The 13,954-nt window shown below is 32.7% G+C and overlaps 1 protein-coding gene across 1 annotated transcript; it reads right to left on the bottom strand.

The window, feature by feature from the left end:
- Nucleotides 1-2,303: 2,303 nt before the first annotated feature.
- LOC148601276 (EF-hand domain-containing protein D2-like) lies at nucleotides 2,304-13,897 on the bottom strand. Its single transcript, XM_088554707.1, has 4 exons — nucleotides 13,632-13,897; nucleotides 12,219-12,366; nucleotides 10,080-10,217; nucleotides 2,304-8,498 (listed from the first exon to the last, which is right to left on the bottom strand). Exons 1-4 carry the CDS (start codon nucleotides 13,790-13,792, stop codon nucleotides 8,367-8,369), a joined length of 579 nt encoding a protein of 192 aa, XP_088410833.1. The 5' UTR covers nucleotides 13,793-13,897; the 3' UTR covers nucleotides 2,304-8,366.
- Between the last annotated feature and the right edge of the window lie 57 nt (nucleotides 13,898-13,954).

Here is a 13,954-nt window from a genome sequence, read left to right as displayed (position 1 = left end):
TTGGCGACGATCAATATTTTATCCATTGCTCGACCATATAGTGAATGAAATTGAAGAACGGATTGTTGTTCCCCATAGACAGGTTTCTCGCTCTAAATCTTGTTTCTTCCAGACTTGCATCTCTAACAAAGGAAAAAGAACCTGAGGTTTTTGAACCATTCAGAGTAGATCTGTCTGAAAGTAAATTTGCTACCTTTAGGACAGAAATGATCAGATGGCGATGTAAATGGGAAGAGGTTAATGATAACCCTAGTACACTTATTGAAACTGAAAAATGCAAATCCTGAATTATATCCAAACATCCACAGAGCCGTAAAGGTTTTATTAACCATGCCAGTGACATCTGCCACCACAGAAAGATCCTTTAGTGCCACAAAACGAGTGAAAACCTACCTCCGATCGACAATGGTTGAGGAAAGGCTTAATGGGTTGTCAATGATGCATGTTCACCCGGAGATTGACATAGATTTCGACGCAGTGATTAATATCTTTGCCTCTGATGGCGACCGCAAAATACAACTTTATTCCTCAATTAATGTCAGGGAATCGTATCAAAACGTATAGCAAATACAGTCTCAATGATTCATTTGTTTTCGATTTCATGTGTGTGCGTTTATGGTTATTCGAGATTGAGAAATGTTCTATATTTTTTCCTGTTTAGTCTTTGTTCCTAGATGTCTATCTGTATTATCATGTCTTGTATTCTAGTGTGGTATTATTGGTTAATTTTATTTAAAAAAAAGAAAGAAAAACGAGAAAAAAGAAAAATCAAAGCTGGCTGTGATTCTTATTACTTATACACCTTCCTCTAAACACTTAACAAGTTTGAAAATGGATGGTCGAAGCTGTTACCCTAATGACTAATGAAAAAAATGTTATTTAAATTTGAAAATTATGCTCAGCTTCTGGGGGCCCCAGACCCCCTGCTTACATATCTTAAATTTCCGGCTCGCCGCTGATCACGAAGTTTGTCAGTGCAACTCATCTTAAACTATTGAACCGAATTTTACGAAACTTGGTATGTAGCAAGAACACAATAAGTTGTGCATATTACTAGGAAATTTTGATCCCCCAATTTTTGTAGGAGTAATGCCCCTATGAATTTGCCAAAAAATTCTCAAACTCCTCTGAAACTATTGAACCAAATTTTACAAAAACGCAAGAACATCATATGTAGTCGTGTATATTACCAGGATATTTTTATCCCCTAACTATTGTAGGAATTATGCCCCTTTGAAATTTCCCAAAAATACTCATAAATTACCTTGTCAGCGCAACTCCTCTGAAATTATTGAACCAAAATGCTCACACCAGTGTGCGGGCCGAGGGACACGTGAGAGACATATTTTTTTTGCAGACAAAAACGAACTTATTATTTCTAAGATTAGTGTCTACATAAAATATGAAATATTATGGTAGTTATTATGGTAATTTTGAGGAATGATTTATAAGGAAGCATGAAAATTAACATGCCATGAACATATATAATCCAACCATTGCACAAAGGAACCATGGATAAGTAGAGGAACCTGACAATATAGAGGATGTAAGGAAGAGCGAATTAAGGGGATGGAAACTGGGATAAATAGAGGCATATATTTTAGGTTTTTTAACCAATGACAGGAGGAATTTTTTTTATCAATAGGGGAGAAGAGAGAGTTGAATTTGGGGGATGGAACTGGGATTAAAAGTCAAATATATATTTATGTTTTTCTTTTCTCATTAAGGCAGGAGAGGTTGGATAAATGGGGATAATGGGAGAACAGGAGAGGAAAGTGGGAGTAACATTAATCTGCAAAATGCATAAATATATTTTCAAAGTTCACTCTCCAATTAATCAACCTATAACATGACCAACCAAGCATATCACAATTACACAGCTTGTTCTGTCACCAGTGATGGATCCAGTGGGAGGTGCAAGGGGTTAGCACACCTCCTTCTTGTTGGACATTTGTCATTTTCATGTGTAAAATTGACAAAAAATGGAAAATACTGTTTGTGTCTTAGCACCCTATTTTTTCTTGAGGAACCCTGGCTGGCACCCTTCCTCGTCAAAGTTTAAGGATCCCCTTGCACTGTATACTTAAACAGGAACATGTCTATTGAAAGAAATATAAAAAAGTATTCACATGTAAGCCTATCTGTAGCATCTAATTTTCTATTGCAAATTTAAAGTACAGAGAAAAAAATGTAAAGCTACATAAAGAACATAAAGAATGGTCATTCCAATAAAGCAATTATAACAAAATAATTTAAACTTAAACACATACAATCTTCTGATGAAGACAAGACATGAAATAACATGCATTTGAAATCATTTATTGATTAAATATTTTATATAAAGGTGTATAAATACCGTATTGTAAAAAGCAAATATAATCAGAAAGTTTGCAAGCAAACCAATATCATTGCTGTAGCTACTAATTTACGTAAATAAAATAAACTTAATTTGCTAATTGTAAATATTTGCAATTGGAAATGTCAAAACAATGTTACTATAAATACTAAGCAAGCACTTTGGCAGACATACAAATACAAAACTTGTTCCTAGTCATATTAAAGATAAGCAGGTTTTAAACTCCTTGTGAAGCCAATACCAAAATGCAACAGCTTAATTCAGCCAAGAATTTCCATTTATATTTCATTACAACCATACACAGAGTTCCCAATGGTGTCAAAGCAGAAAATTCAAAGATTTTTCAAGGTTATTTACATAGTTTTCCATTTTGGATTTTGATATGAAAAGTTTGACATACAAACGATTCTCTCTAAGCCTTAGCAAAAACAAAAATGACCAAACATGAGATTCAAAGTTGACTGAGTGAGGAAGTTTTTAATCTATACTACCACAAAGAGTCTCACATTGATAGATTTGTACATGAAATTTCTGGCTTTTTCAAGGATTTAAGAACAAGTACTTAGGTTAAACGTCTTTTCCTGAAAAGGAAGCTCCACGATTTTTAAAAGTTGGTCTTAAAATGCTTCTACTACAGTGAAACTTAAGTGTGCAAAGCTTTATTGGTGTATCTAATCTTATAACAGAGAAAATGTTGATTTTTATTTTTTATTTTAACCTTCTCTGTAGATTGTTCTACCATCTTAATCAATATGAAATTCGAGGACTTTACCAATTTTCAAGGTTGATTGGAAACCTTGCATACATTGTGGTTCCCTATTTTTGTAAACAAAAATCTTATTTTTCCTGAAAAATCCCATGATCAAAGAAAGGAATAAGTACTATTGTAATTTTACAGTTTTGTAGTTTATTAACAACTTTCAAATTTTCAACAACAAAAAAATTTCGTTAAACTACAAAAAATACTTCACTAAAACCAGTCTAAACAGAACCCAGAAAAATCCTAAAACATGTGTAACTGAACACAGAAAAAATCCTAAAACCTGTTTAAACTGAACCCTAAACAAAATCCTTAAACCTGTCTAAACCAAACACTCTTTAAGTCCATTAAAAAGGCTGTTCTGGCTTCCAAAATTCTGTTGCCAGAAAATTTGTCAGCTGCCAATTTTTGCCACCAATTTTAAAAAATGGAGCAAACATAGATGCCAGAAAATAAAAAGTGAACTTTTTGTTAAATATATATTTAACCAGGAGTCTGCCATTGAATTATCTATCATAATTCATCAAAATAACCTTTGTTCATGACCTACAAATAACCTTTGTTCAGACCTACAAATAACCTTTGTTCATGACCTACAAGTAACCTTTGTTCATGACCTACAAGATCTTAAGCTCAGTATAAATGTTATTGGAACCTTGAAAATGGAAGTATCTTAACTGAATTTTAGACAAATTTTAGACAGAAGTTGGATTATATGGCAAGCCATAGTGGACAAAAATAAGCATTTTCTAATATTACAAAACATTTATTTTTGTCCACTTTGGCTTGCCATAGGATTAGGCAAAATTAACTGTACTAACAGATAACAATATTTCCACAGTAAAAAGTTGAATTAGTAATATTTTTAACAACAAATATGAATGACATTGTTTAACTTTTTTATGTTAGTGTAAAAAAAATGTTTTGATAATACAAAGAAAATGTTCCCTAAACAATATTAAAAACTTAAAAACTTAGTTAATAGCACCAAATCACCACATTATACAATAGTAGTATACTGAACACGCTATAACAGGAACAAAAAGATAACAATGTTTAAACAAATGTTGTACACCATAAAATTAAAGTAACATTTTCACTTTAACAACATGAATATGATTACTCAAAAACAATTGCAACTAGTTGGGTTATTGCAGCCATATTAAATAGAGCATGATGGAGGTAAAAATGCTTTTAAAAGTATATGAAAAAGAAAAAAAAACATGAAAACAGAACAATAGCTCTGAAACAAGCATAAAATTTCCTGTATTTTGTTACTTTTAAAAAAAGATCTGTCCCTTAATCAATGTGGCTGCAGATTGTAAATGGATTTATTGAAATTACAAATGCTGCAAAAAATATCTATAAAAGTCCATGAGATACTATTAAGTTTAAGACGGATGTTGAAATGTTTGAGGTTTGTATAGAACCAGTCACAATTGTCTGTTTAAAAAATGATAATCTTTTCTACAGCTAAGTTCTACAAATAAAAAGAAACCTAGAAGGTTCTACTAGTACAAAAATACATGTATTAACATCTACACTAATCTACTAGTATACATGTTTATCTATATTTTTTCTTCTGTAATTAAACTTAACAACTGACTAGCCGCATGAACAATCTGGTCTCAACCACCCCTTGAACTATACCAAATCCTGAATGAACTTCAAATCTGTCTAAACCAGACCCTGATTGAACTTTACACCTGTCTAAACCAGACCTTCAATGAAATTTAACCTTTCTAAACCTGACCCTGAATGAACTTAAACCTTTCTAAACCAGACATATTTTGAAGTACCTTAAAGTTAGTTCAATCTGTTTAAGTTGATAACATGCTGAGTGGTAAATCAAATCCAAAAGGTTTCCTGTTTGGACAGGTTTCTAAATAATAATTTACAAAATATTGTCAAACATCTATGCTTATTTATGCCAACATTTCACTTAGCTATTTTCTTCTGGGTATAAAAGGCTGTTTTAAAGTAAATTGAGACAGATGATTTTTTATTTTAGTCATGAACACATATTTAGACATTATCTGTAGTCACTAAAACATTGTGTGATACCTTTAAAATGGATAAAAATTAAAATTTGCTTAATCAACAGAATCATATATTGTTTTTTACAAATATTCTGAGGAAATATTTTGATTAGTTAGTTTTCTTAAGAGGACAAAGCTAATGTTTTACTTTAGTTTATATATTTTGAGAAAAAATCAAAAACTAGAAAAATAATCTCCAAACTAATACAGATCTTCAACTGAACATGAAATGCTGCCATGACAAAAATACTGAGTACACATAAAACAGTTGGTGGGCTTTAGATTTAAATGCTTGCACATCCAGCATGTCTTTGGGATTTGAATACCATTAATGTACTAAGGATTTTTCCATTAAAATTTAAATATGAAAGCCAGCTGCTTATTTTCAGTACTTTTCTGTGTCTTAGAAAAACAAACAAATTGTGATGAATGTAGTGTTATTAATGAACATATACCCAAACCATAAAAAAAAAAATCTACAAAGAATTGTCTCCGAAAGTTCTTTTAACACAATTAAAGAAAATGATAGTAAAGAAATATTTTATACATCATAAGACAGGTTGGAGTTACATTAAAGCAGATAATTTTCACAGGTGCTAATTTTGGCGTATTTTAGCTATCGTTCTAAAAATGATAATATAAATTCCATTATATAGTATTTCTTCTAGGTTTAACTACTTAAAAGCACCACTGAGCATTAGCTAAAAATTTTTATCTACCATTTTTCCTCAAATTTAACACATTTTATGCCCATCATACAGTATGAATGCTGACTGATAATGTATAGAACAAAAACATTCATCTGATACTATGTTTTTCTTAGTGTTCTTAGTGTTTCAAGCATTGATACTCCCTAGTGTTTTCCCCAGGAATTTGTGAAGGCATGGTTATTTAAGTATTTTGAGGGAAATCAACTGTCACAGATGGTTTCATTGGGGGGTACCCCACCTTGAAACTAGGGCAATTTAATTACTCAAATCTGCAATAAGCATCCTTCACCCTAGTATGGTATGTAAAAGTATCATAAATGTGTGTCAACACAAAAGCAGTACATGTTAACATGCAAATTAGATAAAAATAGTTAAAATAATCTTGAATAAACTTGAAAGTTGGGTATGGTCACCTCAGGGGCACATTGTAAAATTCATGATGAGGGCAGCATGGTGCAGCACCATGCTAAATTGGTCTAGGGAAACCTCTAGACTCCCCCACAAAAAAATCAGATCTTCCATCCTTAAATCTCATTGTACTATCTCTGGAGCAACAGATCTTATTCAAATTCAAATGAAAGTTGAACTATCTTATACGAAAAGAATATAACAAAAACATGCAGTACTTGCACAAAACAGGGTATGTACATGTAAGTCTCGTCACATGACTCTGTGGTTTCGTAAGAATGGGTCCTAGTCTACCATTCAAATGTATGGAGATTCGTCCTTAACATAGCATTGAGTTCAAAATTAAAAGCAAAGTATCATTTTTGGGTAAAAATACTGATTAAAAATGACAATTATCAAGTTCTAAGCAATAAAAATGTTTAGAATAGCATAAAATAGGAGATTTTGCATTGTGAAGCAGCATTTGAATTTCCCAGAAGTACACACTAAAATGCATATCGGTCTTCGGATTTCAATACGTTCTACACCGGAAATTCCGGAAGGGAAACTGAAACTAGAACGAGACTTACAAACCCTATCGTAAATATGAAACCAAATTAATTTTCATTACAAATACTGATCAGAAAATATATATTCTATATAAAAGTGATATATATCAACAGATAATTTACCACAGAAGAAACACAACAGCATATTATAATAAATAAAAAAAATCTTCAAAGAAACGCATGTTAAAAAAGTGAGATTTTTTCTAATTAGAATCAGTATACCCAATAGAATACAAAGCTCCAAAATATATAAATTCAAAATTTCATTGAAATTCTTCGAAATAATTTTATACAAAAAATTAAGTAAGGCCAAAATAAAAAATATTCTAGATTCTCAACTTCTGATCCAATTTTTTCTACCTCCCTGAAAAAAAATATTTTGAATTTTTTCCCAATTTGAGTAGATTTCTTTCAAATTGACAGCATTGTTCACTTATATTGATAAAAAATGAAATTCTCCCGCCTGCCTGCCCCTAATTTTGAAAAATGTTGGATGAGAATCTAGGAATTTGTTTATGATGGCCTAAAGTGTATTTTTTATGGACCAGGCAGTTTGCCCTGAAGAGTAATTATCACAATAATTCACATACATATAAATTAATTATCTAATCAGATGTTTACATACAATCAAATACACCATTAACAACAAAACCAGCATTTTGAAACAAATATTATGCACAAAGAACATACACACATTCATGCAACAGTAACCACAACAATATAACTATAACAAACAACTACTTCCTTATAATTTGTCCTCGCTCAATGAATATTTGATACAACAATAAATGATCGGAAGTTTTTCTGTCTGAAAAATATTTCTACATAAAACCCAATGAAATTAAAGGCCTGACATTTTCAAACATTCATAGCTTTATTTAAGTATAATCTACATGTACTCAAAACATAGACTTCCCAAAATTAATACATTTTATGTTTTCTAAAATCATGATTTTGACATGAAATTAAAAATAAAACATGACAGGTCTAGAGTAGAGATCCAGGAAATATATATATTGCATCAACTGATTCACAAAAATACATCATGCGACATACATCATGTGACCATTAACAATGGGGGTTACAAGACCTATGACCCTTAACAACAGGGGTCACCTATCTAGAGATCTGGCCTTGAAAATTAAATTCATCCAATAAGATGTTCAAACTGCCTTCCTCTAAAACAATACAATTATTATGTTTTCTTAAAAATATATTTTTCAATATTATGAAACTGTTTTCACAAACTGCATTTTGAACAAGTTTCAGAACACAGAAATAAGTTCATGTCTCACTTCCTGTTTGTAAATACAGTCAGACCTGTCTTAGGGAGAGCAAAATCATGGTTACATTAAACAGGTGGTCTTAATATACCGGTTAATATAGAATGTATTACATGGGGATCATTATAATCAAGAGTTTTTTAAGACAGGTTAAATACAGGTGGTTGCTAGGACAGGTTTGACTATACCCTGAGCAATTTTAACAAAAATAATAGTGAGCAGGAATTTTAGCATAGATCATTTTAATGCTTGTTTCCATTGATCATTTAAACATGGCTGCTTTCTCTTTAAATGCTTGTTTTCTTTCCTTTCTTTCTTCTGCTTCTCTTTTCTTTTCTTCTTGCTCTTGTTTGATTTCCTCTTCGAATTTCTTGTCCCTTGATAAATTGTCAATCTAGAATAAACAGATTAAGTATAATGAATTAAAAAAGATTACTGCCCAACCCTGATAGAAGTCTTCATAAAAATCAGGTAGGATGTGATTGCCTGTATGTATAAGACCAACCAAAGTCACTTTTATTTCTCATTCAAAAACAGTTACAGACATTACAGTAATAGTTTGTCATTCTGCAGTTGCACTTTTGAGAGAAAAATATTAAAGATTGAATATGAGAGAGTAATCAAGGGAACCAAGGTTATAGCAGTAATCAAAAGAATGCAATCCAGGGACAAAGACCAGACATGGAAAACATACACAACAAAGAACATAAAGTAACTAAAATCATGCATACAAAGTAACAAAAGCAAATGAGAATTCGGCCTCCCCTAAAAACTTGGAGCATGGACCCCATATATGAAATTGTTACTTTGTAAGAGTTATTGTTTTTTTTTTGTTGACTTATGTGGGAAATAAATGTATGATTTTCTTCAAAACACAGAAATGAATATAATTACATTAGAATATGGCATATGTAGAAAAAATCAGCATCATTTCATTTGTTTGGTGGGTTTTCCTGCACAATGAATCATCTCTACCATAATGTCTGAATTTCTAAATACGCCAGATATACATGTACATGGAAAATTGAATCATACATGTCTTGTTTATCATATATTTCTCATATGTTAAACACAACAATAAAAGATATGTTTTAATAGGGTTAATGAATAAATTTATGAAAAACCAGAAAATAAAAACCCAATGGTATTTATATGTTTTCGGAAGGACTTATATTCATTTATTAAATGAATTATAAATATTTATCATTGAATTACAAATATTTATAATTATTATTTATAAATAGGCATTTTTGTCCACTTTGGCTTGCCATATGTTTTTGCTTGTTTTAGAACAGGAAGTTTACATTAAAAGATAAAATGATTGGATAGCACTGAATTTAGGTAATATTACCCAGTTTCTGATTCAAACACAGGTGTTCTTAACAACTGATTACATAAAGGTCAAATATATTATCAGGACACCAATATTTATACATAGCCATTTTTCCAGTAGTTTAATCTTGTTCCAGATGACCCAAAACATCCAGGTCATAATGATTACGAAAGAGTATGCAAGAATACCAAAGGAACCAAGATTTTCGCAGAAGTCACCCGATTTTAGAGCATGTCGTATTTGTACCATTTCCAATGTTGAAAGTAAACCGAAATTAGTGACAGTAAATATTTGATGATTAGCGACTTTGAAGACTTCAGTCTTTGATTTTTAATTGTAAGCAAAGGGAACGAACTCTCCACCTGACACTTAAACCCTACAAATGAGACATTTAAACAGAAAAAAAACTACAGTGAAACATCAAACCCCATTGGTTCAGTTTACCATGGTTCAAATTGATATAAATGGACTTCAAACAGTGTACGGTTTAGTAAAGTTTGGGATTATTCAAGGTTTTGTTAGGGCAGATTTCACAGTATTTTAGGACAATGCCCAAAGTTAAAAAACTGATTTTTAATTTTTTAAAGACCAATACATTGAATATTATTTACTAGAGGATCATTTCACCTCCAAAAATCATACTTTTGCTTCAAAGAAATTTTTTGCCCCTTTGACTCCTTCAGCATGAACATCAATCTCCTCCATGTTGTCGAATAATGCCATCAAACCACTCTCTGCATCAAGTTCCCCAGCATTAGCTTTGCGGAAAATCAACAGAAACTGGAATAAAAAATCAAGCTTTATATCTATTCACATTGAAATGTTTACTGTAAATACATCAATTTTCAGACAGAAAAACAAAAAATTTTTAACGCTAAACAACACAAATCATTTTTGATACTGGGAAAATTGGTACAATGTGCCTACAAATATGTTCACTTAACAGAATGTGCAAAAAATAGCAACCATGAAAATGAATACGTTTACATTGTTTCAAACCATGAAATAAATATTGTTCTTAAATCTCAATAGTATTTCATTATGGTATTAAAGGAAATATGCCCTATTTATTTAGTTAAATTATATAAAAGTACACATTTCCAAAACTGAGCCATTTCATGATTTTATTCATTTTCATGACAATAACTGAACTGTAGGTGAATGAATCTCTCAGAAATTGTACCACAAGGTGCCATAACACAAAAAGGCTTGATTTTAACGTAGCAGGGGCGGATCCGAGGACTAGCGTACCAGGCGTACACCCCCCTAAATTGGTAAGAAAAAAAATTTTCACAAGTTTCACCCCATCATATTTTTTGCCTTGCTTTGCACAGCATTTAATTCAAGTAATCCCCCCTTAAACATAAATCCTGGATCCACCCCTGTGTAGGGACTTGAACTGCCTAGTTATGTATACAGGTGGATGTATAATAGCTTGACCATAAGTGATTAGATCTCTTTGAGATTGAACCATCCAATTCATTATCTCCAAAGATATTCTTGGGTTGGTTTTGGGGGTTGTAATTGGAACCATTTATAATGGGGCCACTATATTCTGGTCAGATTCTTAACGTATTTTCAAATATTTAATCACAATCAAAATTTAGAGAGGCAACAAGCTTAATAATGTGTCCACACTTGTCCCAAATGCCTTTGTAGTTGTATCAAGTTGCACCCTTTAAAGCATTTTATTACGGGATGACTGGTAGCATAGTGGTTAGTGTTCTGGACTTTGGCAACAATGCAGGTGGTGCCAGAAGGAAATGGGTCTTTGTCTCATAAATATTACACACTATTATTTTCATAAAAAGAATGAAGTTTTAAAGTAGAAAATTCCATGTATAATTAGTTGTAACTTGTTGTCCCTAACGGGACTAATACCCCCCCACCCCCGTCTGTTGAACCCTGTACATTTTGGGACCAATGCAGACACATAATTCTTATTAGACTCAATTTGAACAGGGGATAGATAAACTAAGCATTTTTGACACACAATTTTGCTGCCGTTTCTAAAACACCGGCCTCCAAACCACAATCAGTGCTTTTATTTTGTTGACAACACAATAACAGAATATGACTGTAAATTTACTTAAACATAAATTCCTGACAATATGCACATCCCAGTATGGTTATTTAATACCCCATTAAGTTTCATAACAATCCAGCAAGTCGTTGAGGAGGAACAGCAAACAACAGCAATCATTCCTACAATTTTTGTCCAAACATAAATTCCTGACAGTACCCACATCTCTACATGGTTATATTATACACCACAAAGTTTCATAACAATGCTACGAACTGCAAGGAAAAGTCAGTTGGGGTTGACAGAGTGAAACCTACATGTACATGTATATGCCCCCCCAAACTTTGTGGTGGATATAACAAGTATGATACATTGCTCATAAATGGTTTTTGGGTTTTTAGTTTCATCAATCTGTTCACTACTGCTTTGGATTGTACCTCACATGAAGGGAAAAAAGATAGAATGTATATAGAACATTATTACACCTAATTCCAGGTCAGATCACAACAAGACAGGCCATTGTTGACCAAGTCTATTTGTAATTAATAATCAAAACTAGTTATGCTAGTATAGAAACTTTGAAGATACAGTGCAGCCAACAAAGATACCACATCTTAATGGGTCATATTTTTTATTATTGTGCAAATTGCACATGGCCTATGGGTTTCCTTACAACTGAACAAGTTTGTTTCCATTTTGTTAGAATGTTTTCACATACATTTAGAAATGGATAAAACTGGTTAACTTCTTAAACTTACCTCTCTAAAGTTTATTTTTCCATCATTATCTTCATCTATTTCTTTAATCATATTTTTCAGTGACAAGTGAGTTTGTGGAGCACCAATTTTTTCCATCATCAATTTCAGTTCAAAAAAATCAATGAATTTATCTTTACCAACATCATACCTATAAAATACAAACCTAGTTAGCATTCAAAAAAATATAGGGGAGGATTTTTATTCACTAAATGTATAAATGACACATTTTCCAAAACTTTTTAGGCAATGGTATCAAGAGCTATTTATATGTAACATGTCTAAAAATAATGAATTACTTCTCCAATGCAGCATTTGTTATCCTATCTAATTTCAATGAATAGCTTTCTGATTATATTCTGGGTGTATCGAATGGGAACTGCTCAGCCTTTCTGGTTACACTGTATGCACTAAGTGGAAGAATCTGTCTGGGATTTGTCCAAGCTGAATCTCAAATTACAGCTGTCAAAATTTTTGAAAGGGTTACTATTCTTTATTTTTAGTGATAAGTAACAATATTTTTGGAGCCACAGAGTGGATGGAATTACTTTGAAATGCTTATCACTACAACCTCTGCAAATACAAGATGAAAATGTATTCTCCATCTGAGTTCTTCTTTGTTTTGTTTGTTTGTTGGGGTTTAACGTCCGAGCAGCAATATTTCAGCTATATTCAGACGATGAACATGAAATTGATGATAAAATGAACATGAAATGATGATGCAATGAAAAAGGGATGGGACACAAGCATGATGGGGTCGACAAATTTTGATTGCCACTGGAAATAGGGAGAAGTGGGTAGGGTCGGGCAATTTAGCCTCCTGTGGCGGAGCCCTATGGTTCCTACTCCAGGAGCATACCACAGTAGGGTTCTTTAACGTGCGAGAAACGTGGCATCTTTCCCAACACGGTGCACCACTATGGTTTATGGTCAGGTTTTCCATATTATAGCCTGACAACCCCAGCATGTAACATGCCAGGGGTACCCCATTCCACCACCAGGGGCACACATCCCAGTTGCTCTGTGGGCAGAGCACCCTAGCCCCGGCTTGGGTTCTGAGCACTATTTAGTCACCTTTTACGACAAGCTTAGCACTGCTGCAGGCCTATTCTTTTAACACCCGGACCTCCATGGCGCTGAGTATTTCTTGGTGTAACACAGACTCAACCAGATAACGATTTGAATCACAAGCCTTGTTGAGTGGAGAAGGATATTAGTAGTAGACTTTAAGTGGGGTATAATTTTGGACTTCAACAGGACAATATGAAAAGTATGAATTCTTACTGAAATTTTTGATTTTATATGCCTAAAACATGCAGCCACAAAAACTTTGTTATTGAAAAACTATCAGTCCGTTGAAAAAATTCAAATCACATATGATTTAAGTATCTCCCAAAAAGTGAATACTTGACTTACTTGTTGAAAGTCGCCTGGAAATCTTTAATCTGTTTACGCGAAAATTCTTTAAATTCAGTGTAAGGATTAAAAACTTGTGTAGATCTAATGACGCTTTCTTCGTCGCCTTCGTTGATGTCGTTCCTTCTCTGGAGTTTACTTGCTAATTCATCAGTAGCCATGCTTGCGCTTGTTTGCCCCAAACTGCTTCAGCAACAAACGGTTCAAAACTCACATATACTTCGCTTCCTTCTTCCTTTCCCTTCTCGGGTGTTTATAAACTCCAGACCAGAACTCGGAAATGGAAGAAACGGATCCGGATTTTAGTATCAGTCCATATAACA

Source organism: Perna viridis, chromosome 12 (assembly GCF_037379345.1).
Source record: "Perna viridis isolate PV_CMFRI_1.1 ecotype Kerala chromosome 12, ASM3737934v1, whole genome shotgun sequence".
Taxonomy (NCBI): domain Eukaryota; kingdom Metazoa; phylum Mollusca; class Bivalvia; order Mytilida; family Mytilidae; genus Perna; species Perna viridis.
This window is presented reverse-complemented; position numbering and strand designations above follow the sequence as displayed.

Coding starts and splice junctions, on each gene's coding strand:
- LOC148601276 (XM_088554707.1), bottom strand. CDS start 13,792: ATGGCTACTGATGAATTAGCAAGTAAACTCCAGAGAAGGAACGACATC. Junction 12,367..13,631: donor TTCCAGGCGACTTTCAACAA/GTAAGTCAAGTA, acceptor TGTATTTTATAG/GTATGATGTTGGTAAAGATA. Junction 10,218..12,218: donor GAAAAATAAACTTTAGAGAG/GTAAGTTTAAGA, acceptor TTTTTATTCCAG/TTTCTGTTGATTTTCCGCAA.